The sequence below is a fragment of the Chiloscyllium plagiosum genome, unplaced genomic scaffold, assembly GCF_037043375.1.
Source record: "Chiloscyllium plagiosum isolate Xiang-an unplaced genomic scaffold, Cpla_swu_hap1 HiC_scaffold_34, whole genome shotgun sequence".
NCBI classification, from domain to species: domain Eukaryota; kingdom Metazoa; phylum Chordata; class Chondrichthyes; order Orectolobiformes; family Hemiscylliidae; genus Chiloscyllium; species Chiloscyllium plagiosum.
The window spans coordinates 25,814,133-25,839,692 of record NW_028270172.1 but is presented as its reverse complement, the minus strand read 5'-3'; the positions used below and the strand labels follow the sequence as shown (position 1 = coordinate 25,839,692).

The 25,560-nt window shown below is 41.0% G+C and overlaps 1 protein-coding gene and 1 long non-coding RNA gene across 4 annotated transcripts in view; both read left to right on the top strand.

Annotated features, from left to right (window-relative positions):
* LOC122564446 (uncharacterized) overlaps positions 1–3,380 on the top strand; it is a 37,892-nt gene extending 34,512 nt beyond the window's left edge. The window contains exon 3 of the long non-coding RNA XR_006315913.2: positions 3,104–3,380. This is a non-coding gene — a long non-coding RNA (uncharacterized LOC122564446). The remainder of the gene's footprint in view (positions 1–3,103) is intronic.
* Positions 3,381–6,200: 2,820 nt separating this feature from the next.
* The window catches only part of LOC122564442 (solute carrier family 12 member 7), a 223,530-nt gene continuing 204,170 nt past the window's right edge, over positions 6,201–25,560 (top strand). For 2 of the 3 annotated variants that reach the window (XM_043719309.2, XM_043719307.2), the window contains exon 1: positions 6,202–6,452. In XM_043719309.2, coding sequence (XP_043575244.2) covers positions 6,302–6,452 — 151 coding nt within the window. In that variant the 5' untranslated portion in view covers positions 6,202–6,301. Of the gene's footprint in view, positions 6,453–25,560 lie in introns of all 3 variants that reach the window. The other variant, XR_015752843.1, reaches the window with a different exon arrangement.

Below are 25,560 nucleotides of genomic sequence, written 5' to 3'. Positions count from 1 at the left end.
TCAGTTCCAGCTATCCGCTGTAGTGGCCGGTATATTGGGTCCAGGTCGATGTGTTTATTGATAGAGTCTGTGGATGAGTGCCATGCCTCTAGGAATTTCCTGGCTGTTCTCTGTTTGGCTTGCCCTATAATGGTAGTGTTGTCCCAGTCAAATTCATGTTGCTTGTCATCTGCGTGTGTGGCTACTAAGGATAGCTGGTCGTGTCGTTTCGTGGCTAGTTGGTGTTCATGGATACGGATCGTTAGCTGTCTTCCTGTTTGTCCTATGTAGTGTTTTGTGCAGTCCTTGCATGGGATTTTGTACACTACATTGATTTTGCTCATGTTGGGTATCGGGTCCTTCGTCCTAGTGGTCGCAGTAGTGGTCGCACACCAGAACTGCAAAAAGAGGAAGAGGAACACCTATACAAGGTATTCGCCAAAAATGGATACCCTCACAATTTCATCAACAGATGCCTAAGGGAAAGACAACGGAACGAGGACATGCTGCAACCCAAAGGACTAGCCACACTACCATACATCAGGAGCATTTCCGAACTGGCAGCCAGACTACTGCGACCACTAGGACTCATAACAGCACACAAACCAACAGCCACTCTCAGACAACAACTCACCAGAACGAAGGACCCGATACCCAACATGAGCAAAACCAATGTAGTGTACAAAATCCCATGCAAGGACTGCACAAAACACTACATAGAACAAACAGGAAGACAGCTAACGATCCGTATCCATGAACACCAACTAGCCACGAAACGACACGACCAGCTATCCTTAGTAGCCACACACGCAGATGACAAGCAACATGAATTCGACTGGGACAACACTACCATTATAGGGCAAGCCAAACAGAGAACAACCAGGGAATTCCTAGAGGCATGGCACTCATCCACAGACTCTATCGACAAACACATCGACCTGGACCCAATATACCGGCCACTACAGCGGATAGCTGGAACTGACAACCGGAAGCTGCAGAGACAGGCCACTATAAATGCCGGAGGAAACATCACAGAAGCGCTTCACAGGAGGCTCCCAAGCACTGAGGATGTCACCTAGACAGGGGACGAAACGTTTGCAAGACAAATTCCCAGCTCGGCGAACAGAACCACAACAGTAAGAAAACAAATTGAACAACCTTCAGTGAGTTAGCAAAACAACATGTTTATGTCTTGAACTTTGTATGTGACATGAGTTTCTGTCTCAGTTAATCAATAGATATTGTATTATTTGAAACATTTTGAATCCAGGACACACTATCAGCTTGAATATTTAATAAGCAATATACTAACTGTCAATATCAATTAGTGAGGTGTCTGTCAAATGTGAGAAAAACTTGAGTGCAAACCAAAACAAGTTCCAGTGTCAAGAGAAATTGGCCAAGTAGATTTAAAGTAGTTTTCAATCGCATTATTATCTGTTGCTTTCAGGATATTCCCGATCATATGAAATTTAAGCTGGCAGATGCCTGTGGAATCTGTTTCTCTGCATAATGTACTACAGAAATAAAGTTGAGAGGCAGCCAAAAGCTTAGTCAAAAAGATGAGTTTTAAGGAAGGTCTTAAAGAAGGACAGGGGGTGAAAAGGTGAAGAAATTTAAGGAGAGAATTCTTTCAGGGAAGTAAAAGTTTATTGGCTAAAGGCATGATTACTAATATGAGCTGTCATACATACTTTTGATTGCTGTCTGGGTACCTGTGCTCTTCATTCTCTAAAGCACTGAGAGAGCGGAAATTAGGTATTCATTTGTCTGGCAAACTCAGTGTATTAAGTTCCACCTTCACATGTAAAGTGTAACATGCTGCCTTGATTTGTGTCATTATTTGTATTTCGTCTGTGAACAACTATGATTAGAAGTTAAGCAATAAAGTAATACAGCACAGAAATGGGCCTTTTGGCCCAACTTGTCCATGCTGACCAGGTTTCCTAAACTGAACTAAACCTTTTACCTATGTTTGGCCCAGATCCCTCAAAACCTTTCCTATCCATGTACCTGTCCAAACGTCTTTAAATGTTTAACTGTACCAGCCTCTACCACTTCTCCTGGCAGCTCATTCCATTTATGCACCACCCTCTGTGTGAAGAAGTTGGCCCTCAGGTTCCTCCTAAATCTTTCCTCTCTTGCTCATGCCCACTGGACTCCCTTACTCTGGAGAAGAGACCTTGGCTATTTACTGTATCTACTGGTATGGCTCTCATGACTTTATAAACAGCTCTAAGATCACCCCCCAGATTCCTATGCTCCAGGGAAAATAAGTTCCAGCCTCGTCAGCCAAACCTTCCAGTCTTGGTAACATTCTTGTAAATCTCTTTTGCACCCTTTCCAGTTTAATAACATTCTTCCTATAGCAAGCTTTCCAGAATTGTATGCAGTATCCAAACAGGACCTTACCAATGTCTTGAACAGCTATTACATGATGTTCCAACACCTGTACTTAATGCTCTGATTGATGAAGGCAAGCATGTCAAACTCCTCCTTCACCACCCTGTCTATCTGTGACATCACTTTCAAGGAACTATGCACCCGCACACCTCGGTCTCTCTGATCAACAACACTCCCCAGGATCCTACTAATAACTATGTAAGTTCTGTCCTGGTTTATCTTCCAAAAATACAACACCTTGCATTTATCTGCATTAAACTCCATTTGCCACTCCTTGGCCCACTGGCCCAGTTGATCAAGATCCCATTGTACTTTTAGATAACCTTCTTCACTGTCCAATATATCACCAATTTTGGTGTCACTGCAAACTTACTAACCATGCCTTCTATATTCTCATCCAAATCATTTTCTTTAAATAATGAACAACAGTGGACCCAGCACCGATCCTTCTGGCACACTATAGTCTTAGGCCTCAAATGTGAACCCTCTGCCCATCACCCTCAGCCTCCTACCTTCAAGCCAATTTTATATCCAATTGGCTAGCTCTTCCTGGATCCCATCTGAGCTAACCTTACAAACCAGTCCACCATATGGAACCTTGTTGAAGGTTCAGTGAATATTTTCAGTGAAAGGAAAATTTGTATGTGGATGAACTATTATAGTGAGCATCTTGCAAAACTCGAATAACTGATACTTTTGCTTAACTGATCTTATTTTATAGGTTTTCACACAGTACAAATGAACAAAGAAACTATCGAATACATTTCTTACAAGGGACATCTTGTTACACATGAGTTTGATTTTCTACTTTCGAAATCCAATTATGTGGAAACCATGAATCTTCTATGCTAGTTGGAAGCTTGAAGAATGAAGTAGCCTCAAACTTTCAATCATTATGTTAGCCAACTCATATCTGACTACACATTAAATTGGCATTCTGAAAGAATCTGACTGCACAACTAGTTTTGTTATAATGATTATTTTCATCAGAAAGTCAATAAATGATATCAATATTATTGAAACTATAGTTGTTGTACAGCATTACCTAATAGAAAAGTTCTATTACTTGTAAAGAAAGACAAAGCCATAGATCATCACAGTGCTCACCATTCAAACTCCAGGAGGATTTGCACTGTTAATAATCTACATTGGCAGCTACATTCTATTCAATGAAAAGCAAAATGACTAGAGCCATTCTGCCTACATTCCCAATTAGTTAGACAACTTGTTACTTGTGTATGGTGATTCTACACTGGGGGTGGTGATGTGCTGAATGGCCTACTGCAGTTCTTATTTTCAACTGAACTTTTTAGAAGCAAAAGCCAATAGGATTAGAGAATGCAGCTTAACTTGGGTTCACTTTTAAAGTAATATGTTATACCCATGTTGTATTTCTGCTTTACATTTGAGTGCAAATTTATTCCAGGAATTGTCATGTAAATTTAGTAATAGTGTAATTACAGCCTTTTACCAGTGGTGGCACTCCAATATTTCAATTAGGGAGGTTGTATTTGCAGTTACTATATACAAATTTTTGATTAGTTTTAATCAATCTGTTCAGACATGTTACAATACAGATAGGATTTGTTCTGAGGAAGGAAAACTGGACCTGAAACGTTAACTCTGATTTCTTTTCAAAGACACTACCAGGTCTGCTGAGCTTTTCCAGCAATTTGCTTTTATTTGTGATTTGGAGGTGCTGGAGTTGGATTGGGGTGTACAAAGTTAAAAATCACAAAACACCAGGTGACAGTCAAACAGGTTTATTTGGAAGCATTAGCTTTCAGAGCGCTGTACCTTCATCAGATGGTTGTGTCCTTCATGAGGTACTCCAAAACCACCTGATGAAGGAGCAGAACTCCAAAAGTAATGCCTCCAATTAAGCCTGTTGGGCTATAACCTGGTGTTGTATGATTTTTAGCTTTGTTTTTATTTGGGATTTGAACCCAAACCTTCTAGCTGTACCAGGAGTAGGGACATTATCATAGCACCATGACAGCCCTCAACCTGTTCAGGCACATTTTGACATATCTTTTGGGCAGAGATCTCCAGAACACAAGCTGGTGGAATAATATCTTGTTTTCATTTAAGCATTTTACAGCATCTAGGACTCAATATTTGAGTTGGACAACTTCAGAATAAGATCTCTGTGCTCCATTTTTCTTACATCCCCACTCTACCCCAGCCATGAGAATTGTTTGTATCTTGCTGTCCCATTTTCTCCTTTACAGAGATAACACTTAGAGGCCTATTTTATACGTTTATGGCTCCTTTACCATCATTATCACAGCTTTTATCTTTTGCTCTAAGCACTCTCACAAACGGTTCCACTCGGTTCTCTTCTCCCTTTCTACAACATTAAAAAAAAACAGCATATTGAACTCCCTTCAGATTTGAAGAAAAGTCCAATTGGACTCAAAATATTAACTCTGGTACCATCTCCACAGATGCTGCCAGACCTGCTGGGTTTCTCTCACACTTTCTATTTATCTGACCCAACTAAAGACAAATAGGTGAGACAAACAAAAGTTTGGTTACATGACACTGTAGCAAGTGAATACTGGTTTCATCTATCTTAACATTAGGAAAGAAACTGGCAAATCATGTGTATGCCCATGACTCTTTAGTTGTGAATCCTTTTGTCACGAGTGAGGACTACATTAGCTGAATTTCTAAATGTTTAATCCCATAATTTTCCACCTCATGATCAGCCACCATGGTGCATAATGTAGTACTGAAAGATTCAACAGGTCTCTATTATTGTTCCTGATAACTGCATACTAGCTGCAAGATATATCACAATACCTCCAACTGTCCTGCCCCCATCCCTCACATCATTATGTGTCCATTATATCCAGTTTCCCCAAATCAATTGTAAAGTGAAAAGATCAGCCATCAACAGTTGAGCAATCCTTGACTGTTAAAAAGCCTTTTTGCCCGTCTCCAAACGAATCAACCGAAATGTTCAAGGACAGAATAAATTTCTGCAACTTTAATGTGCAACTCATTCTTCGTAGGTCACAGCATTAACCAGGGAATTAGTCTTTAATTCCTGGACATGGCAGGGAAATCAAGGAGGGCTGGGAATTGGAGCAGAGTATTTTTTTCAAAAATATATATTATTCATAAAAAATGTCTTAATATATACAGTCACAAACGCAGTTCACTTCTGTACAGTAGTATATCAAGGAAAAAGCAAACATCTATCCAATAAACAAACTGAAGGCAACCTTATTTGTATAAGACTACAAGCATTTGAGGTACCAGAAGGGTCTGATAACTGAGTCAACCCTCATTTAACTTTGGCAGGAAGACCTTAGACAGTGGTCTTTTCCCACCTGCGCCTTGGTGGCAACTACCCCAAGACCTGGAGCGATGAGCTGTGTTAGCTGCAAGAGTCTGGTCTGCGAGATGTGTATCATACATAGCGGACTACAGCTTTAGCTTCTGCCTGAAGGTCATTTTATCTGAGGCTAACAGATTCGTCAAGTGTCAAATCAATGGGCGTGGCGTCACTCACTGTGAAAGTCTTTGAGATGACTGTCAATTTTCTTTAAAGAGTCTCATGTATTCTAATATCTCATAAGTCTGTATGTATAAAAGGCAAATGCAAGCGCAGCAGATTAAAGCTGGATCGGCGGAGTGCACGTGGTTAAGGTGTAGAGTTTGATATTGAACAGCTCAGGTTTAAAGTTAGCGCTGGTTTGGAGGTGGAGTCTGTCTCTGGTGTATCAGCAGTCGGACAAGAGTTCAGATCGCCTTCCCCCCCAGCCAGCTTCTCCTGGGCTCAGAGCGCTGTTGTTTGCTGCTTTCAGAATCCACCGGGAAACGGGCAGCAGCGGAGCGAAGCGAAGAGCTCCTCTTCCTTCTCCCAGCTCACGAGCAGGGAACAGCGAGGGTGATTCTGTCGTCTTCGGAAATGTCCCAGTCTCAGAGGTTTTTGGTAACCGCTGTTCCCAGCCGGAGAGACGGGCTTGGAAGCAATGGGATGCAGAATGGGGACAGTAGTGTTCAGGAGACAGAGAGTACTGTGCCCATACTGGAGTATCTCAGAGAGCCCAACAAATACGGTAAGAAGGCAATGAACAAAACTGTTTAATGGCACTTAAAAACTCACTTAATTCTTCTAGTGGCCAGACTTTGGCTCCAGGGTTTTTTTTTCTCCAAAATAACTTCCTTATGGCTGAATGTTGAGCTTGCTAAATCTTCGACAACATTTTCAATTGTGTAATAGGGCGGTTTTTTTTTGTAATGTGTGTTCCACTCCATGAGAACTGGACCAATGTTTAGTGACCGGATTTCAAACCAATGGACCGCTGATTAAAAGTACTATCTCTCGCTTGAATGGCAAACTATTAATCAATTGCACTTTCTACCGGCTTGCTGATAGCTGCCACTTTTCCCCGTGTTTGAACCTAGTTGCTTGCAATCCATTGTTCCTTTTTCTTCAATCTTGGTTTATTCAGAGTATTGACATGGATACTTGATCACAGAGTGGATTGCAATTCTGTCACTTTTTAAAATAAACATTCTCCGATCTCAGCTCACTGTTCTGATTGTTCCCCGACTTGCTTTGCAATGCCTTTGATGTAAAATTTTATAACTAACCTAACTTTAGGATGTTTTGGGAAAACTTATGAAAATTGGAAACTATGTGGCCTGAATTCGTTTTATAGGTATTTTCTACGACTTTGGTGTGTCTATATACAGATATAAAGTGGCATTAGATGTTCTGCATGAGCTGTAGTTCCATTCTTCTAAATGCAACAAAAATCATTTCAGTTTCTTAAAAGTATGATATTAAAGCTGTTAATCTTTTCAGGCTTTTACAGCATATGGCATCTTTTTAAGTAAAGTGCGTTCTGTGCAAAAGTTTGGGAATTGTCCTAAACACTTCTTCAGCCCTCAATTTTGTTTGGTTTAATGACTAATCTCTAGATTAAATCTTTTGATTACACCTACAGTACACATTGGGGTGCTTTACTGTATTAAAGGTGGTGTATTAATACAAGTTGTACATGTGTAAAAAGTTTAATGACTTGTAGAGCACTTTTATTAATGAGAGCAAATGTCATCAATATGATTCGGGTCACCTTTTTAAGGTAATAGTTTAATTATTGAAGCTTTAGTCAATTTCTGCTGTAATCTATACCAATATTGTAAATACCTTCCATAAATCAAACCCAACTCATCACAGCGGGTCAACATCCACATTAATTTGTGAATGTAAATTTGACTAATAGTGACCTCACGAGTTGTGTATTATTTAATAATACCTAATAGTATATTCTATTAGATTATCTTTAACTTTCAAGAAGGATAAAGAGTAGGATGTACAGAATATCTCCTTGTATCAATAGAGATTAGTGCTGGATGTAGTCGAAGAAAAGAAATTTAATGCACTCCATAGGAAAAAAAAACACAATACTTTTGTCTTGTCACTTCAGCAGATGGTAGCGACAGTTATTGATGGGGAAGATTGATAGAAAACCTGGGAGAGGGAAGCTGGGAAGAAATGGATGACACAATGGACTGGCATATAGCTGGACCTGTGTGAAATGTGTAAGAGGAGTACAGATCAGGATAAAAGTGGAAATGTGTGTCAGTCAACCTTCAGAGAAGGAAGTTGACATGAACAAAGTGGAAATAAACATGTTTTATTTTAAACATTGCACTTTTCCACCACCCCCCTTCCTCCTTTCCACACTTCATTATGTGTACAAGTCATGTAGATTTTTACTGGATGCTGCACGTGGATGATACAATTGTGAATGGTTTCACAACTGAAATCTTTATTCATGGGTAAAATTTCTAGTCTGAGCTAATTTATTTAAAATTACCTACCTTAGCTGTACCCACTTTGTTGGCCATCTTAATTATAATAAATGAAGTTAGACATGTGCTAACACTGCTGCACTTTAATTAAATACAATTAAAGTTCTTTCGACTGTATGCAGTAAAAATAGAAAATGCAGCTGTCATTGAAAGAGCTGTACAACATAACAAAGGAGAAAAACCTCCGGTTGCATTCCAATCAATATAGTAAATAGTCATGAAACATGTAGGTTTCCATGCCAAGGTACACTGCTATTTGCATATGCACCAATAGAGCATACCGTTCTTTGTTTCAAAGGTCCTGGCAACATAAAGACAAATGAAACATTTTCATTAATAGTGCATTGCCGATTAGGTTATAACTCAGTAGTTGTAACTTCTATCTATTTATCAGTTAAAAGTTGTTTTGATTTGATTGCTGTTGTGTCACAACTGAGTGAATGACCTAAAAATGACAGTGGTGCTTAGTCCTTGATTAAAAATATTTGAGCACTGGCTGCAGTATGTGACTAGTCCCTCGAGGGCTATGAGTTTAAATCTATTGTGGGCGTTTATTGCATCTAAATCTTTTTAGACATGTCATGTAAGGTACAGAAAGAAAACACAAAATGGCTTCCTATTTCTGAACAGCTGGCCTACTGAACATGTAGGAGAAAGTGAGGACTGCAGATGCTGGAGATCAGAGCTGAAAATGTGTTGCTGGAAAAGCGCAGCAGGTCAGGCAGCATCCAAGGAGCAGGAGAATCGACGTTTTGGCATGAGCCCTTGTTCAGTAACTCCTCATTCCTGAAGATGTAGCTGATAACTATCATCAGTATGTTTTACTCGGTATACCTTTTTTTTACTTCTAGTTCTTTTTATAACTGGAGAAATTGCAACTCAGCATTTCGTGCAGTTAGGAATTCTGGACTGTTTTATCCATTTGTGCAAATGCGAGTGATTGCAATATCAACCTTAAAATCAAAACAGTGTTTCCTTTCTTCTTCAGTTCATCAGCAATAAAACCAAAAATGTAATTGAATGCTGTTTACACAAGTGAAAATTTAAATATTTCTCCTTTCTCCTTTGCCTTTTTCTGCCTCCTACTATGGAGTTAAGCAACCAGTGATGTCTGGATGCGCTTGTACTGTTCCTTGGTTAACAATAAGAAAATCTGAATTGTTGGAGAAATGGTCCCTGCTACACCGATGGATCATGACATGTACTACTTTTTTGAACAGTTCCATGCCCAATTAAACTGAGACAGTTGAGTGCCTCGCCTTAAAGGGAGAATACCACAAATATTCAGGGAGGGGATGGAACAGCAAGTGTTAGATGAGCAATTCTATGCTTTAGGTCATTGTGAGCATTTGAGTAAAGTAACCATTTGCTGACCTAACAGGTTTAGGAAAAGTGAAAGAAATGCCAAGTGTTGACTCACTAGTACAAAAAGCTACTTGGGATCTTTCATTAAAAGATTTTTAAGAAGCAAAATGATTGACAGGAATCAACAGCAGTGAGCAGAATTTTATGTTTGCACTTAGTTTAGTTTGGGGTTGGTACAAGACCTTTAACATTTCTGAGTGAATATGTGATAGATTTAATTCACAAAAGTGTGTTTTTGGTGTTATTCACTCCTTCATGAGATATGTTGTTGTCTTCTGGGCCACCATTTATTGCCCATCTCCAGTTGCCCTTGATTATGGGCATGGGCTGCCTTTTTGAATTGCTACAGTCCATGCATTTTAGGTCTTTTTCTCAGATCTTCAGGCAGTTCTACAACTGAGTGGTTTGATAGGTCATTTCAGAGGGTAATTAAGAATAAACCACATTTCTGTGGGTCTGAAGTCGCATGTTGGCCAGACTAGGTAAGGGTGGCAGTTTCCTTCCCTAAAAAGGTATTGGTGAACCAGAAGTTTTTCCAACAATGGTTTCACAGTCTTCATTAGACTTCAGTTAGTTAAATGCAATTTTTTTAGAAATCTGGAGTTCAAATTCCACATCTGCCATAGGATGTGAACCTAGGTCACTAGAACATTGTTGCTATTGTCCTGGTTTTGTCAACTAACTGTATACTGAGTTAGATTTGGAACTAAAAATATTTTATTATTTTGAATAAGATGCTGACTTTATCACTTTTTTTAAAAAATCATAGCAGTTAATCTTGTCAACATAAGTGTGATGATGCTGTTGTCTTGATCCAAGACTAAGAATTGTGGGGTCCAGTGTTTCTGTAGTGGGATGTTTTACTGGGAGTTTTCTGCCTCTGCAGGTCAATGTAAAATATTCCACTGGCCCTGTTTTGAAGAAGAGCAGGGTGTTCTGTCTGGTGTCCCAACAAATATATATGGTTTGAACACCTCAAGAAAGATTGCTGGCCATTTAACACATTGTTGTTTATAGGACATTGCTGTATGCAAAGTGCTATGCATTTCCTATGTTTGCGCAGTTTTTAAAGAAAAAACTTCATTTACTGTGTAAAGCTCTTGAGAATTCCAGAGGTTGTGAAAGGTGTTTATGAATGTCAGTCTCATTTTCTTTTCCAACACACTGTAGAACAACAGACAAGCCAAGATCTTAAAAGCCAACCAGTTGGAGCCTGCCATAGGAAGTGCATTGGTGAGACAGTTGGATGACGTAGATTTTGTTTTTCTGTCTGAGTTGCAGGGCAAGTTAGTGATTGGTAGTCTTAGTGATCATTCAGCAAAGTATGCAGTCTGGTTCAGCGCTTTTCTTGAAAGTACAAAACTTTGGAAGGACCAAGCCACAGAATTGCATGGCTGCTTAAAGTTGCAAGTCAAAAAAATAAAAAGGAAATATTCACATGCAATTTAAGACATTAAACAAGTAAAACAAAAGGGCAGACATCAAGTGCATAGATGGTAAGGGTGAGAATGATGAAAGGTATTGTAAAGAGTTTAAGAAAGAAGTCTGTACATTTCTGGAAGATTACTTTCCATGTTGCTGCAGAAGTCTGTGATTCTGTCCAGTCATGAAAATCTAGACTATTACCACATTACGAGGCTATTAATTAATAGGGATTTTAAAATTCACCTCTCTGCAGATATACTTTTTTTTAATGGGTTATAATGAATCCCCAGAGAGATGCTTTTTTTTTTGTTGCAGCTTATTTTCTGGATATCAATTCTTCAGATGCAGCCCTCCATTGTAGTAACTATTGTTGGTCCCAGTTTGCACATTTCAATTCTCCCATTTTGGTCAATCCTAACATGGGAAATTATTAAACTTTGCAAGTTGCATTTTATTTTCTCTGAAATGTTTTGTGATGGAAAGGAATGTGAACTTTCTTACAGTTGGAAAAATTGCATGTTCTATATACAATTGTACACCTATTGAATCATAATTTGAGGAACAAGTTACCCATGATTAATGTTATTTACCTTCGTTATCTATCATACGAGTTGTGCTTGAAATCTCTCATTATTAAATTTGTTCAAAGAATGATGTATCTAGATTCTGTTAAGCATATAACTGTGTATTTTCCATAGCGATTAATTGCAAAAAGCAACTAATTAATTGCATGTGACAATCTACAATCTAAAATAATTATGTATTATCCAGATGGATATTCCACAGTGAGGAAGCGATTATAAAGAGAAGGGATTATTAGTGTTGCTATCCAAATTAGCTTGGCTTAGGCAAAACTGCAGAGATCAGATGAGGCATCTGACTCAACTTTGCGTCTCTTTCTGCCCAGAGAGGCTGTCATATCTGAGTTTTCAACATTTCCTATTTCTAATTTTGATGTTTGCTAGTGCAGTAATTTTTAGGTTTATGCTGAACTTGGCCTACTACTTGAGCCAATGGAATTTTAGAACCTGCACAAGATAAAATTACACCGCTTAGAAACTATCAGTTGTAGTAGGATGTGATTAACTGGTTTGGGTAGAAATTAAAGATCTAAACACTACTATGTTGTGTTTCTGCAATGGCAGTCTTGAACTGTAAAACATAACTTTTTAAGTTAGTCTTCCATACTTTGCAGAGTTTCACTTTTTTATGACTCCAAATTACTGGAAGAATGAAATACACACAGTTGTACAATTTTTGTAGTAGTTTTAAATTTATTGTATGGAGGAGACAACTTGCAAAGTAGTTTTGAAGTGAATTAGTTTCAGTCTGAGGTGATGCACTTTAATGGAAAATATGAACATACACCTTTGTGAGGGGGTCTTGTAAGACATTGGTTGTCCCTGACTCCCAACCAGAAGGTTTGGGTTTGAGTTTCACCCCAGAACTTTAAAGGCCTGGGAAGTTGGATTCATAACATGAGCAAACAGGGTGACTGCCAATGTGCAAGTCCTTCTGATGTGACAGGTGATTATAAACACAGGAGAGTCCTCTCGTTATTAAAAATGAAAAAGATTGTTGCAGGTGCTGGAAATCTGAAACAAAAATAGATGTTAGCAAGTTTTGAGAAGATTTGTAGCTCAGTACGAAATTCTGGATGTACGTTTGGTCGCTGAGCTAGAAGGCTTGTTTTCAGACATTTCATCACCAAATTGGGTACAGTCATCAGTGAGCCTCCGGTGAAGCACTGGGGTATGGCATGTGTGTTTAGGTTTCCTTGTGTTGGTGATGTCATTTCCTGTGGTGATGTCACTCCTTGATCTTTTTCTCAGGAGGTGTTAAATGGGATCCAAGTCAATGTGTGTGTTGATAGTTCTGGTTGGAATGTCATGCGTCTAGGAATTCTCGTGCATGTCTTTGTTTGGCTTGTCGTAGGATGAATGTGTTGTCCCAGTCGAAGTGGTGTCCTTCTTCCTCTGTATGTAAGGATATTGGTGAGAGTGGGTTGTGTCTTCTTGTAGAGAAAGTGACGACTGCAGATGCTGGGGATCAGAGCTGAAAATGTGTTGCTGGAAAAGCGCAGCAGGTCAGGCAGCATCCAAGGAACAGGAGAATCGACGTTTCGGGCATAAGCCCTTCTTCAGGAATGAGGAAAGTGTGTCCAGCAGGCTAAGATAAAAGGTAGGGAGGAGGGACTTGGGGGAGGGGCGTTGGAATTGCGATAGGTGGAGGGAGGTCAAGGTGAGGGTGATAGGCCGGGGTGGGGTGGGGGCGGAGAGGTCAGGAAGAAGATTGCAGGTTAGGAAGGCGGTGCTGAGTTCGAAGGATTTGACTGAGACAAGGTGGGGGGAGGGGAAATGAGGAAACTGGAGAAATCTGAGTTCATCCCTTGTGGTTGGAGGGTTCCCAGGCAGAAGATGAAGCGCTCTTCCTCCAACCGTCGTGTTGCCATGGTCTGGCGATGGAGGAGTCCAAGGACCTGCATGTCCTTGGTGGAGTGGGAGGGGGAGTTAAAGTGTTGGGCTACGGGGTGGTTGGGTTGGTTGGTCCGGGTGTCCCAGAGGTGTTCTCTGAAACTTTCCGCAAGTAGGCGGCCTGTCTCCCCAATATAGAGGAGGCCACATCAGGTGCAGCGGATGCAATAGATGATGTGTGTGGAGGTGCAGGTGAATTTGTGGCGGATATGGAAGTGTCCCTTGGGGCCTTGGAGGGAAGTAAGGGGGGAGGTGTGGGCGCAAGTTTTGCATTTCTTGCGGTTGCAGGGGAAGGTGCCGGGAGTGGAGGTTGGGTTGGTGGGGGGTGTGGACCTGACGAGGGAGTCACGGAGAGAGTGGTCTTTTCGGAATGCTGATAGGGGAGGGGAGGGAATGCTGGTGGTGGGGTCCGTTTGGAGGTGGCGAAAATGACGGCGGATGATACGTTGTACATGGAGGAGCGGGAAGTGGAAGAGATGCGGTGGAGGGCATCGTCGACTACGTCTGGCGGGAAATTGTGGTCCTTGAAGAAGGAGGCCATCTGGGTTGTACGGTTTTGGAACTGGTCCTCCTGGGAGCAGATGCGGCGGAGACGAAGGAATTGGGAATATGGGATGACGTTTTTACAGGGGGCAGGGTGGGAGGAGATGTAGTCTAGGTAGCTGTGGGAGTCGGTCGGTTTATAGTAAATGTCCGTGTCGATTTGGTCACCCGAGATAGAAATGGAAAGGTCTAGGAAGGGGAGGGAGGAGTCTGAGACGGTCCAGGTGAATTTGAGGTCGGGGTGGAATGTGTTGGTAAAGTGGATGAACTGTTCAACCTCCACGTGGGAGCACGAGGCAGCGCCGATACAGTCATCGACGTAGCGGAGGAAAAGGTGGGGCGTGGTGCCAGTGTAGCTGCAGAAGATGGACTGTTCCACATATCCTACGAAGAGGCAGGCATAGCTGGGGCCCATGCGGGTGTCCATGGCTACTCCTTTCGTTTGGAGGAAGTGGGAGGATTGGAAAGAGAAGTTGTTCAGGTTGAGGACCAGTTTGTTCAGGGTGAGGACCAGTTCAGTCAGTCGAAGGAGGGTGTCGGTGGAAGGGTACTGGTTGGTATGGCGGGAAAGGAAGAAGCGGAGGGCTTTAAGTCCTTCGTGATGGGGGATGCCTGCTATGCCTGCCTCTTCGTAGTAGAACACCTCTGGGACACCCGGACCAACCAACCCAACCACCCTGTAGCCCAACACTTTAACTCCCCCTCCCACTCCACCAAGGACATGCAGGTCCTTGGACTCCTCCATCGCCAGACCATGGCAACACGACGGTTGGAGGAAGAGCGCCTCATCTTCTGCCTGGGAACCCTCCAACCACAAGGGATGAACTCCGATTTCTCCAGTTTCCTCATTTCCCCTCCCCCCACCTTGTCTCAGTCAAATCCTTCGAACTCAGCACTGCCTTCCTAACCTGCAATCTTCTTCCTGACCTCTCCGCCCCCACCCCACTCCGGCCTATCACCCTCACCTTGACCTCCCTCCACCTATCGCAATTCCAACGCCCCTCCCCCAAGTCCCTCCTCCCTACCTTTTATCTTAGCCTGCTGGACACACTTTCCTCATTCCTGAAGAAGGGCTTATGCCTGAAACGTCGATTCTCCTGTTCCTTGGATGCTGCCTGACCTGCTGCGCTTTTCCAGCAACACATTTTCAGCTCTGTGTCTTCTTGTGACTAGTTGATGTTCATGTATTCTCTTGGCTAGTTTTCTGCCTGTTTGTCCAATGTAGTGTTTGTTACAATTCTTGCAAGGTATTTTGTAAGTTATATTAGTTTTGCTTGTTGTCTAATATAGGGTCTTTCAAGTTAGTGTGTTGGTGGGTTTGTAGGCTACAACAATGCTAAGATGTCTGACTAGTCTGGCAGTCATTTCCAAGATGTCTTTGATTTGGGGAGTGGTGGCTAGGGTTTCTTGACACATTTTGTCTGCTTGTTTGGGTTTGTTGCTGAGAAATCGGTAGACTGTGTTCATTGCGTACCCGTTCTTTTTGAATACACTGTAAAGGTGATTTTCCTCTGCTCTTCGTAGTTCCTTTGTGCTGCAGTGTGTGGTGGCTCGTTGGAATAATGTTCTAATGCAGCTTCATTTGTAGATGTTGGGATGTTGCTTCTGTAGTTCAGTATTTGGTCCGTATGTGTTGTCTTCCTGTAGATGCTGGTTTGAAGTTCACTTAGTAGAAGACTCACGCCATTCCATCCACTCCACCCAAGAATTCCTGAAGACCCATCAAAGACACCAAGATAGAAGTGGATGACATAATAGTTTCCTTTGACGTAACAACTGTATTCACACCCACCAACATCAACATGGCCAAGGAAACACTGACTAAACTACTAGAAAAACCAAAGACACATACACCAAACACCACCAAACTTATCAGCAAGTACAATATCGTCAAGCTAGTGGATGTATGCCTGACCACCCACTTCACCTTCAACATCAAAGTCTACAGACAAACCAACGGAACACCCATGAGATCTCTGATATCAAGGTTCTTAGCAGAGGCAGTAATGCAGAGACTTTAACTAACAGCTCTGCCAACCAACCAACCCAAACTTTGGGTCTGCTATGTGGATGTGAGACCTTTTGTCGTCACGAAACAAAACCAATTAGAGGAAACCTTTCAGACCATCAATAAAATTCACTAAAGAGGAGGAAACAACAACAAACTGCCATTCCTAGATGTCACAGTCGAGCAAACAGCCAATGGGGACCTTCAAACCAGCGTCTACAGCACAGAGGAACTATGAAGCGCAGAGGAAAATCACCTATACAGTGATACATGAACATTAACCAGCCACAAAAAGATATGACCCACTCTCACTAGTATCCTTACGTACAGAGGAGGAAGGACACCATTTTGACTGGGACAACACATCCATTCAGGACAAGACAAACAGAGATATGCATGAGAATTCCTAGGAGCATGCCAATTCCAACAAACACATTGATTGATTGACTGACTGACTGACTTGGATCCCATTTACCATCCCCTGAGAAAAAGAACAGGAAATGATATCGCCAACCCAAAGTAACTTAAACACACAAATAAAAAGCGGGCCATACTACCTGTACTTCACCAGAGGCTCACTGATGATGGTACCTATTATGGTGATGAAACTTCTGAAATCAAACCTTCCAGTTCAGCAAGCAAACTTACATCCACAAATATAGAGTCCTAGAAATGTACAACACAGAAGCAGACCCTTTGGTCCAACTTGTCCATGCCAACTAGATATCCTAAACTAATCTCGTTCCATTTGCCAGCACTTGGCCCATATCCCTCCAAACCCTTCCTATTCATATACCCATCCAGGTGCCTTTTTAAATGGTGCAATTGTCCCAGCCTCCGCCACATCCCGTGGCAGCTTATTGCATACACAGATCACCCGCTGCATGAAAAAGATGCCCCTTAGGTCACTTTTACATCCTTCCCCCCTCACCCTAAACCTATGCCCTCTAATTCTAGACTCTCTCTCCCCACCCCAGGGAGAAGACTTTGTCTATTTATCCTATCCATGCACCCCCTCCCCCTGCTGCCTCTGCGCTCCAGGAAAAACAGCCCCAGCCTATTCAGCCTCTCCCTACAGCTCAAATCCTCTGACCCTGGCAACATCCTTGTAAATCTTTTCTGAACCTTTTCAAGTTTCACAACATCCTTCCGATCGGAGGGAGACCAGAATTGCACACCGCATTCCAAAAGTGGCCTAATTGAGAATGCTGAAAGAACTGAGCAGGATTGGCAGCATTCTTAGAGGCAGTTAATATTTCAAATCTAGTGTGACCCTTCTTCAAAAGTCTTGTTCTCTAAAGAAGAGGTCATACCAGACTCAAAATCTCTCTCTCTGTCTGTCTCGCGCGCTCTCTCTCTGTCTCACTGTCTCTCAAAATGCTGCTATACATAATATAAGGAGTTGCACATGAAAAAGAGAAATCCTGTTTCTCGGGATGCTGTGAGAGATTCTCTCACAGGATTACAGCGGTTTTGTTGCATATTTCTGGACCACGTGTCAAGCACCATAGTCCAGATTCACACTCTGCCCATCACCTTTGCTGTATCCAGTTTACTTAGTTGTCTCTTATTTTGGAGATAATAAAATTGGCTAGAACTTATTTCCATAACTGCAAACCAAAAGAACCCTTGTAATCTTGCATGTTTCAATGGGTACAGACTCAATCTGCCCAACATTTCCTCTAATATATGCTTTCCTTTATTGGTCAGTGTAAAGGAGTTGGAAGCTGAAAATGTGTTGCTGGAAAAGCGCAGCAGGTCAGGCAGCATCCAAGGAGCAGGAGAATCGACGTTTCGGGCATGAGCCCTTCTTCAGCTCTGATCTCCAGCATCTGCAGTCTTCACTTTCTCCCTAAAGGAGTTGGAAGGTCATGTTGTGGCTATACAGGACATTGGTTATGTCACTTTTGGAATACTGTGTGCAATTCTGGTCTCCCTCCAATCAGAAAGATGTTGTGAAACTAGAAAGGGTTCAGAAAGGATTGACAAGGATGTTGCCAGGACTGCAGGGTTTGAGCTATAAGGAGAGGCTAAATAGGCTGGGGCTGTTTCCCCTTGAGCATTGGAGGCTGAGGTGTGACCTTTATCGAGGTTTATAAAATCATGACGGGCATGGATAGGACAAATAGACAAGGTCTTTTCCCTGGTGTGGGTGAGTCCAGAACTATAGGGCATAGGTTTAGGGTGAGAGGGGAAAGATATAAAAGGGATCTAAGGTGCATCTTTTTCGTGCAGAAGATGGTGTGTGTATGGAATGAGCTGCCAGAGGAAGTGGTGGAGGTTGGTGCAATTGCAACATTTTAAAAGGCATCTGGCTGGGTTTATGAAAATGAAGGGTTTAGAGGAGTATGGGTTAAATGCTGGCAAATGGGACAAGATTAGGTTGTGATATCTGGTTGGCATGGATGAGTTGGACTAAAGGGTCTGTTTCCATGCTGTGCAGCTTTATGACTATAACTGCGATTGCTGAAAAAGTTCAGTAGTGTTAGCAGCATCTGTGGAGAGAAATCAGATAACATTTTGGATCCAGTAGCCATTGCTCAAAGCTCTACCCAAAATGTTAACTCTGATTTCTCTCTGCAGATGCCAAACCTGCTGAGCTTTTACAGCTATTTTTGTTTTTATTCCATAGGTCATCTACTCAGCTTTGGGTGAAGATGGTTGCAAATACTTCACCCTTTTCTGGTGCACTACTTTTGCATTCTGCCATCTTTGTTTATGGAGCTGCCACATTTTTCCATTTGTTGTTTTAGTTATTTTGCAACTGAATATGACTGGGTTGCATAATTTTGGATATGAGATCATTTGGCTCTGCCTTCGAGTATACGGTTTTACTGTTTAGCATGTGTTGACTTATCCGCCTGGTGATGTTGCACTTTCATCTGCTAACCCTGGCATGTTTATCTGCATCGCTAATTGAGATAGGTCCTTTAGTTTGGTTATGGCAGAGTGATTATGTTGACCGGCAGTAATTTGCGAATGACTCATTTTAAGAAAATGTATTAAGCATTGAAATGATACTGTACATACACAAATAATAGTCAATTCCACGTAAAAATTTGATTCCAGATGCTTTTGGCCAAAAGTTCCAAGCTTTTCATCCTCCCAGTCCCCTCGCCACTGAAATTCTTTTCTCCCTGGTGCAATTTTACTTGAAGGAATCTGTTCAGTTCCTCATCTGGGCCCACTAATATAAGTTAACAAGGCTGTCACTTCACTGGTGTGTGTTGTGTTCTTGCCAATTCTGCTCACCAAATATAGTAACATTGGTATTAAAAAGGGACAGCAGATATAGTCCTGTTCAAGCTTAGTCATTTGAGATTGCAGAGCAGATGTATAATTGTATAGCAGCTGAAAGTTCAAGATATCGGTGAAGAAAGTTAGTGACAGAAGGAAGCAGATACCCAAGAATAATTGTGTAATCCCAAAAGCTCAGCATATGGCCACAATTGGAAGATGAAATTGCAAAGTATCTCCAATGAAAATATTGGATTAAACATTTTTCTCAGGATCTATTTGAATCTTTGCTCAGAACAGAGAAAGGAAATGATGCATGACACATTTCAAAACCAACTCTTGATTATGTACCAAGTTTATGAGAAGAAACAGTTTTGGACTGTGACAGAAGACCAAGGTTAAGATTTCAATATCACCCAGCAGAACTTGACAGGATTACTGTATTTATGGCCCAATATTGACAGAAACATGGATACAAATTGACCTGCATTAGAAGCATGGATAAGACTCCAATAAATTTTTACATTTCAGCCTGTCAAATGGTGCAGAAGGTCGATCAGTATTAGTGAAGCCAACTGGCTGTCTCAAGAGTAGACTGGCTGTTGTGTATGTCTGGTAGACAAAGCTGAAGCTAATGGTGAAACTTGGGAGCAGTCACCCATGTTTTAGAGTTATACAGCTGCATTTGGTCCACATCCCTCTAAACCCTTCCTATTCACGTACTCATCCAGATGCTTTTTAAATGTTGTAATTGTTCCCATCTCCACCACCTCTGCCAGCTCATTTGTACATGCACCACCCTCCATGTTGAAAAAGTTGCCCCTCTGGTCCTTTTTTAAAATCCTTTCCCTTCTCACTTTTAAACCTATGGCCTCCAGTTTTGGATTCCCCTGCCCTGGGAAAAAGACCATGGATTGAGACACTCCCACATATACTTGAGAATGGATGTATGAAGGTGCTAGCAAAGATTTTTGGAGTTCCAAACCAAGAGGATTAGATAAAAGAAAAACATCTAATCCATGACCTGTCCAAATCACATCTAGTCCAAATTGTTGAATATAGATCAGCAAACAACAAATTATTGCAGCTCTTTAGCAGTGGTTTAACCAGCCTTGTTCAATCCCTGGATGTCTCCAAAGCAGTCTTTTGAAGGATAACATGCCAAAAAAAATTGCAATGACTGGAGGAGGCAACATACATTCTCCAACATTAGTAACCTTTTTGAGAAGGGGTCAGAGAGACTTGGGATTAAATTGGATTGGAGGTTGTCATGTTGTTCAAGAAATGAAGTAATGTCCATGATGGCACAGATGATTTGTGGAATGATATGGATGATCAACTTTGGCTATATGAATCATATGAGAAGAGGTGGACATGTTTTTAGTTTTGTGGACAAGGGTAACTTTTCAAAAATTGGCTTTTAATAACCATTCAATACAAGTTCTGCTAAGTCAGTGTTTCTCTGCCATGATACCAATTTATTGAATTTTACTTGTGCATATTTTTGTATTTGTATAAGAAATGAGGAGGAGGAGGAGGAGGAGTAGGCCATCTGACCCCTTGCCTGCTCCACCATTCAAAATGTCATGGCTGACCTTTTCATGGACTCCGTTCCACTCATTGCAAATTACCATAACTCTTAATTCCTTGACTTTTACCTGCTGCACCTGCAAACCATCTTTGCGATTCATGCACAAGGATTCCCAGGTCCCTCTGCACAGCAGCATGCTGCTATATTTCACCATTTAAATCATAGATATTATTCCTACTGAAATGGATGACTTCACATTAGCCTATATTGTACTCCATCTGCCAGACCCTTGCCCTTTCTCTTAACCTATTCAAATCCTTTTCAGTGTCCTCTGCACACTTCGCTCTGCTTAGCTTCATCTGTAAACTTTGACAAATTACACTTGGTCCCTAATTCTAAATCATCTATGTAAATTGTTAAATAAAAAATTGCGGTCCCAACACATCCCTGACGTACACCACTAGCCACTGATCGCCAACCAGAAAAACACCCATTTGTTCCCACACTTTGGTTAACTAACAGAAGGCAATTTTCTGTCCATTGCTAATACATTACCCATAACACCTTCCACCTTTTATCTTATGCAGCAGTATTTTGTGCAACACCTTGTTGACTGCCTCTTGAAATCCAGATCATCACATCCAGCGGTTCACCATGTCCACCACACTTGTAATGTCCCCAAAGAATTCCAATAAATTAGTTAAATGTGATCTGCCTTTCATGAACCCATGCTGTGTCTCATCGTTGGGACAATTTCTTCCTTGATTATAGATTCAAGCATTTTCCCCACTACAGAAGTTAAGCTTATGGGCCTAACTATTTAAATTAATTGAAGTTGAGTTGAATAAGCTACCAATTTAAAGAACTACATCTTGACTCCCTTTTTATATGTGCTACTGTTAGGCATTGGGTTGGAAAAATTCTGGCCTTTTAAATTGAATTTTTATATCTGTATATAACCATGATCTCCAGAACAGCTTGGACAGAGGTGATCATTAGTTTTAGTCTATCCGCTTTGGACAGTTGGTGCAGACACAACAGGCTGAATAACCTCTATCTACACTGTGGGATTCTATGAAATATGGATTTTATATCCAGGGTTTAATATAGAGAACTTTGCAGGGTCAACTCTGGGCTTGATCTGACCCTTCCCCCCGCCCCCCCCCCCCCCCCCCCCCCATTTCCAAATCCTAGATCAAAGCTACTAATTGAGTTGTACTTTTGTTTTTGTCTTGTTACTTTTTTGATTTGGAACAGTTCATTAAAATCTCTGGCTGTGTCGCTTCAGAAAGCAACAATGTTGTTATGAGTCTCAAGTCTCTCAGGGCAGATCAATTGAAGTTGAAAAGTTTAGTTTCCTAAAGAATATTTATGCAAGTTGGTTTTATGGTCACCACGATGATGTTAGACTCTCACTCCAGATATAATTGAACTTCATAAAAAACTTTTTGAATTCACGAGCTGAAGAAATGGGAACTGAACTTGGCTTATTTGTCCAGGTTTCTAACTCACTTTTCCAACAAAATTGTTATATTACCATCTCAGAGATGAGGTCTGTCAACCTATGGTATGTTGCTCAAATGGATGATTTTGTGTGAGCCTTGAGTCCTGGTGATTGTCTCATCAGCACCCTTGGACACCAAAGCCAAATTCCATTCTGGACTTATTTGGTGTTTTGCTGGAGGAATATCAACCATAGCAATTTTTTTCACCCTTTTACCTAAAGCTAGGAGATTGCAGGAAATTGTAACAGACTCTCTTAGCTCATCATAAACCCTAATGTAATAAGATCAATCTTTAATTCTTCAGGATCTGTGGTTTGTACCTCTCAATATTAGGCCAGTATTAGTACCTAACTTCCTTTTGCTTGCTTCAACTTAGCTGATTATTTTTGATTTTCCCTCTGATACTACCCTCCACCCCATTCCTGAAAATAAATCTAATCCATGAATCTCACTTTCCTCCTCCTTTTCTATGTACAAATGCAGTTTTGCTTGTCAAATTTGTGTCCATACTTTGAGTCTTATTTGAAAATTGTTAATTGGCTTTCTATTCCTGCCACGTAGAGTATCAAATTGGTACCTGAGGTGTCAGGTGCTGTGGTAAACTGTTGTCCCTCTCTTTTGACCTGCCTGCAGCCTTGGCCACTTGATCGAACTATCCCTTCAAATGCCTCTCATCTGTCGTTCATTTGGATGTGATTGCTTGCATCTGATTCCGTTTCTCTATTTCTCACAGAATCTCTACAGTGCAAAAAGATGTCATTCAGCCCATTGAGTCTACACCAACCTCTGAACATCCCACCCAGAATCAACCCTCTACTCTATCCCAGTAATCCAGCTTAAACATTGTTCATCTACCTAATCACTCTGCCGCCTCCAGCCAATGCTTGCAACTTTTTTAGAAAATAATAGTATCGCTTCATGTGCAACCACTGCAACTGCTTTTGGAATACACGAAGGATTTATCCTCTGTATCTTTTGTTTTCTTCATCTACTTTCTGAACTCTTGCAATGTCACCCTAAAAAATATCTTCACGAGATTTTGTGCTGTGCTGAGACACTCTGCTTTGCCAGTACCACATCAACTCTTCTGTAACTTTTCTGATTCTGTGATTCGCCAGCTAGTCCAACATCCAATACTGGGTGTACAAACATTTCCTCCAAGGAAACATTGGGAAGATTGTAGCCATTGCCTTTAGCATCCTCCTTTACTTATCATGGGGGCCCAGTCCCCCTCCTGGGCTGTTGTCTGTCTGAGGTTTAACTGGTAGTCTGTAGTTTTAATGTTATATTTGAGTTTCTGAGTATACATTCTTGCTGTCACAAAGGTATCTTATTTAATTCTTTGTAACATCGCCCAATGCCAACATTTGCCTTGGCTATCTGCTGATACTCTTGTGTATATGTTATTTGTTAATCTTTTTTCCTGGCTGGACTCCATCTTCTACAGACTTCAACTTTTTTTTAAGGTGCAGGAGCGGAGTATGTCATTTGGTCCATTACGTTTCTCCACCATGGCTAATCTGAATCCTTAACTCCACTTTCTTTTCCTGTCCTTTTTGTTTTAATTCCCTATAATCCTTGCTGATTTCAAACACTGACTGGCGCAGTCTTGAATGTTCTAAATGAATCCACCTCAAAAGCCCCCTACTGTAAAGAATTCCACAGGTTGACTGCCTTATTCCTGAGATTATTTCCTCAGACCTGCTGAACCTTGGATACTATTTTGTGATCCATGCTGTGGTTGCAGCTTTCTGCAGGTTTTCTCAATTAAAGTACTATTTAGCTCCTCTCTTCTAGTCCAAGCACATTACCTGATGTCTTCTCACATTGTCCTCCATCTGCCATGTTTTTCTACCCTGTCTGTATTCCGCTGTAGTCATGTTATCATCCTCACCGCTTGCCTTTGCACCTTGTGTGTCATCGCAAACTTGGGGATTGTGCATTCGTTTTCCTCATCCTATATATTGTAAATAGTTGTGGCCCCATCATTGATCCCTGTTGCACTTCACGAGTGACAAGTTGCCATCCTGAACATGCCTTCTTGGTGTGCCATCCTTTAGTAAGCCAGTCCTTTAAATCTTGTGTGTATACTCCCCTCAATACTTATTTATTAGGTTTATACATGATTGCTTTTATTCAAATCTCTTTTAAAATCTGAATATTATATCTAATGCCTTTTTTTTTAATCTATCCTGTTTGTTACCACCTCAAAGAATTCTAATAAATTTGTCAAGCATGATTTTCCTTTCAAAATCCATTATAATTCATACTTCATACTTCATATTTCTAAATGGTCTGCCACTGCATTCCTTGTAATAGACTCTGACGTTTTTTCAAAGATTTGAGGTTAAGCTAACTGGCCTATAGTTATGTTTTTTAAAAAACCCCATCCCTTTTGAGCAAGTGTTATATTGGCAATCTTATAACTATTTGGAAATTTTCCAGAATGTAAGGATTCTTGGAAGATGTACTCCCAGTGCATCCACTATCTCTTCAGCTACTTTTAAAAAATAAATCCTAGGATGTAGTCCAGCAGTAGAGGGGATTTACCAGCCTTTAACTATTATTTTGCCTATCTTATTATACCTTTCTTTCTCTCTCATGGTAATTTTGAGTTTGCTTCCACTTGCCATCCCCTACCTTTCACCCTTGATTATTTAATATTTTTTGGAATGTTATTATCTTATTGTGAAGACTGTTGCAAAGTGTTCATTCAACTAGTCTGCCATTTCTTTTTTCCCCCGAACCACTTTCTCTAAGGGGCCACTGTTCACCGTGACCCCTCTCTTGATTTTTACTGACTGAGTTTTGGTGTTACTTGCTTGTTTAAGCTCTCTTTGTTTTTTCATTCTTATTTTGGTAATCTTTTTGGCCTTTAAATCTTTCCTAATCCTTTTGGCTTACCACGAATCTTTGTCACTGTCTGTCTTTATTTTTTCTTTCCCTTTGACACCCAATTTTAAAGTAAAAATTTAAATCACCGTAAGACTGTGCTGTAATGGGGGGAAAGATGACTGGTGCTTTAATCTGAGGGTCACTGTGCTTCAGCCAAGGGAAGAGGTTGGGAAGATAATCTTATGGTAACCTCTAGCCGTACAAGAATTGAACCCATGCTGTTGGTATTACTCTGCAGGGCAAACAAGCCATTTGGTCAACTGAGCTGACCAATTTTCTCTTTGTATACAATCCTTAAGTTCCTGGTTAATTATAGTTGGTTTATCTCCTTACTGGGATATATCTTTGTGAGTCATGAAC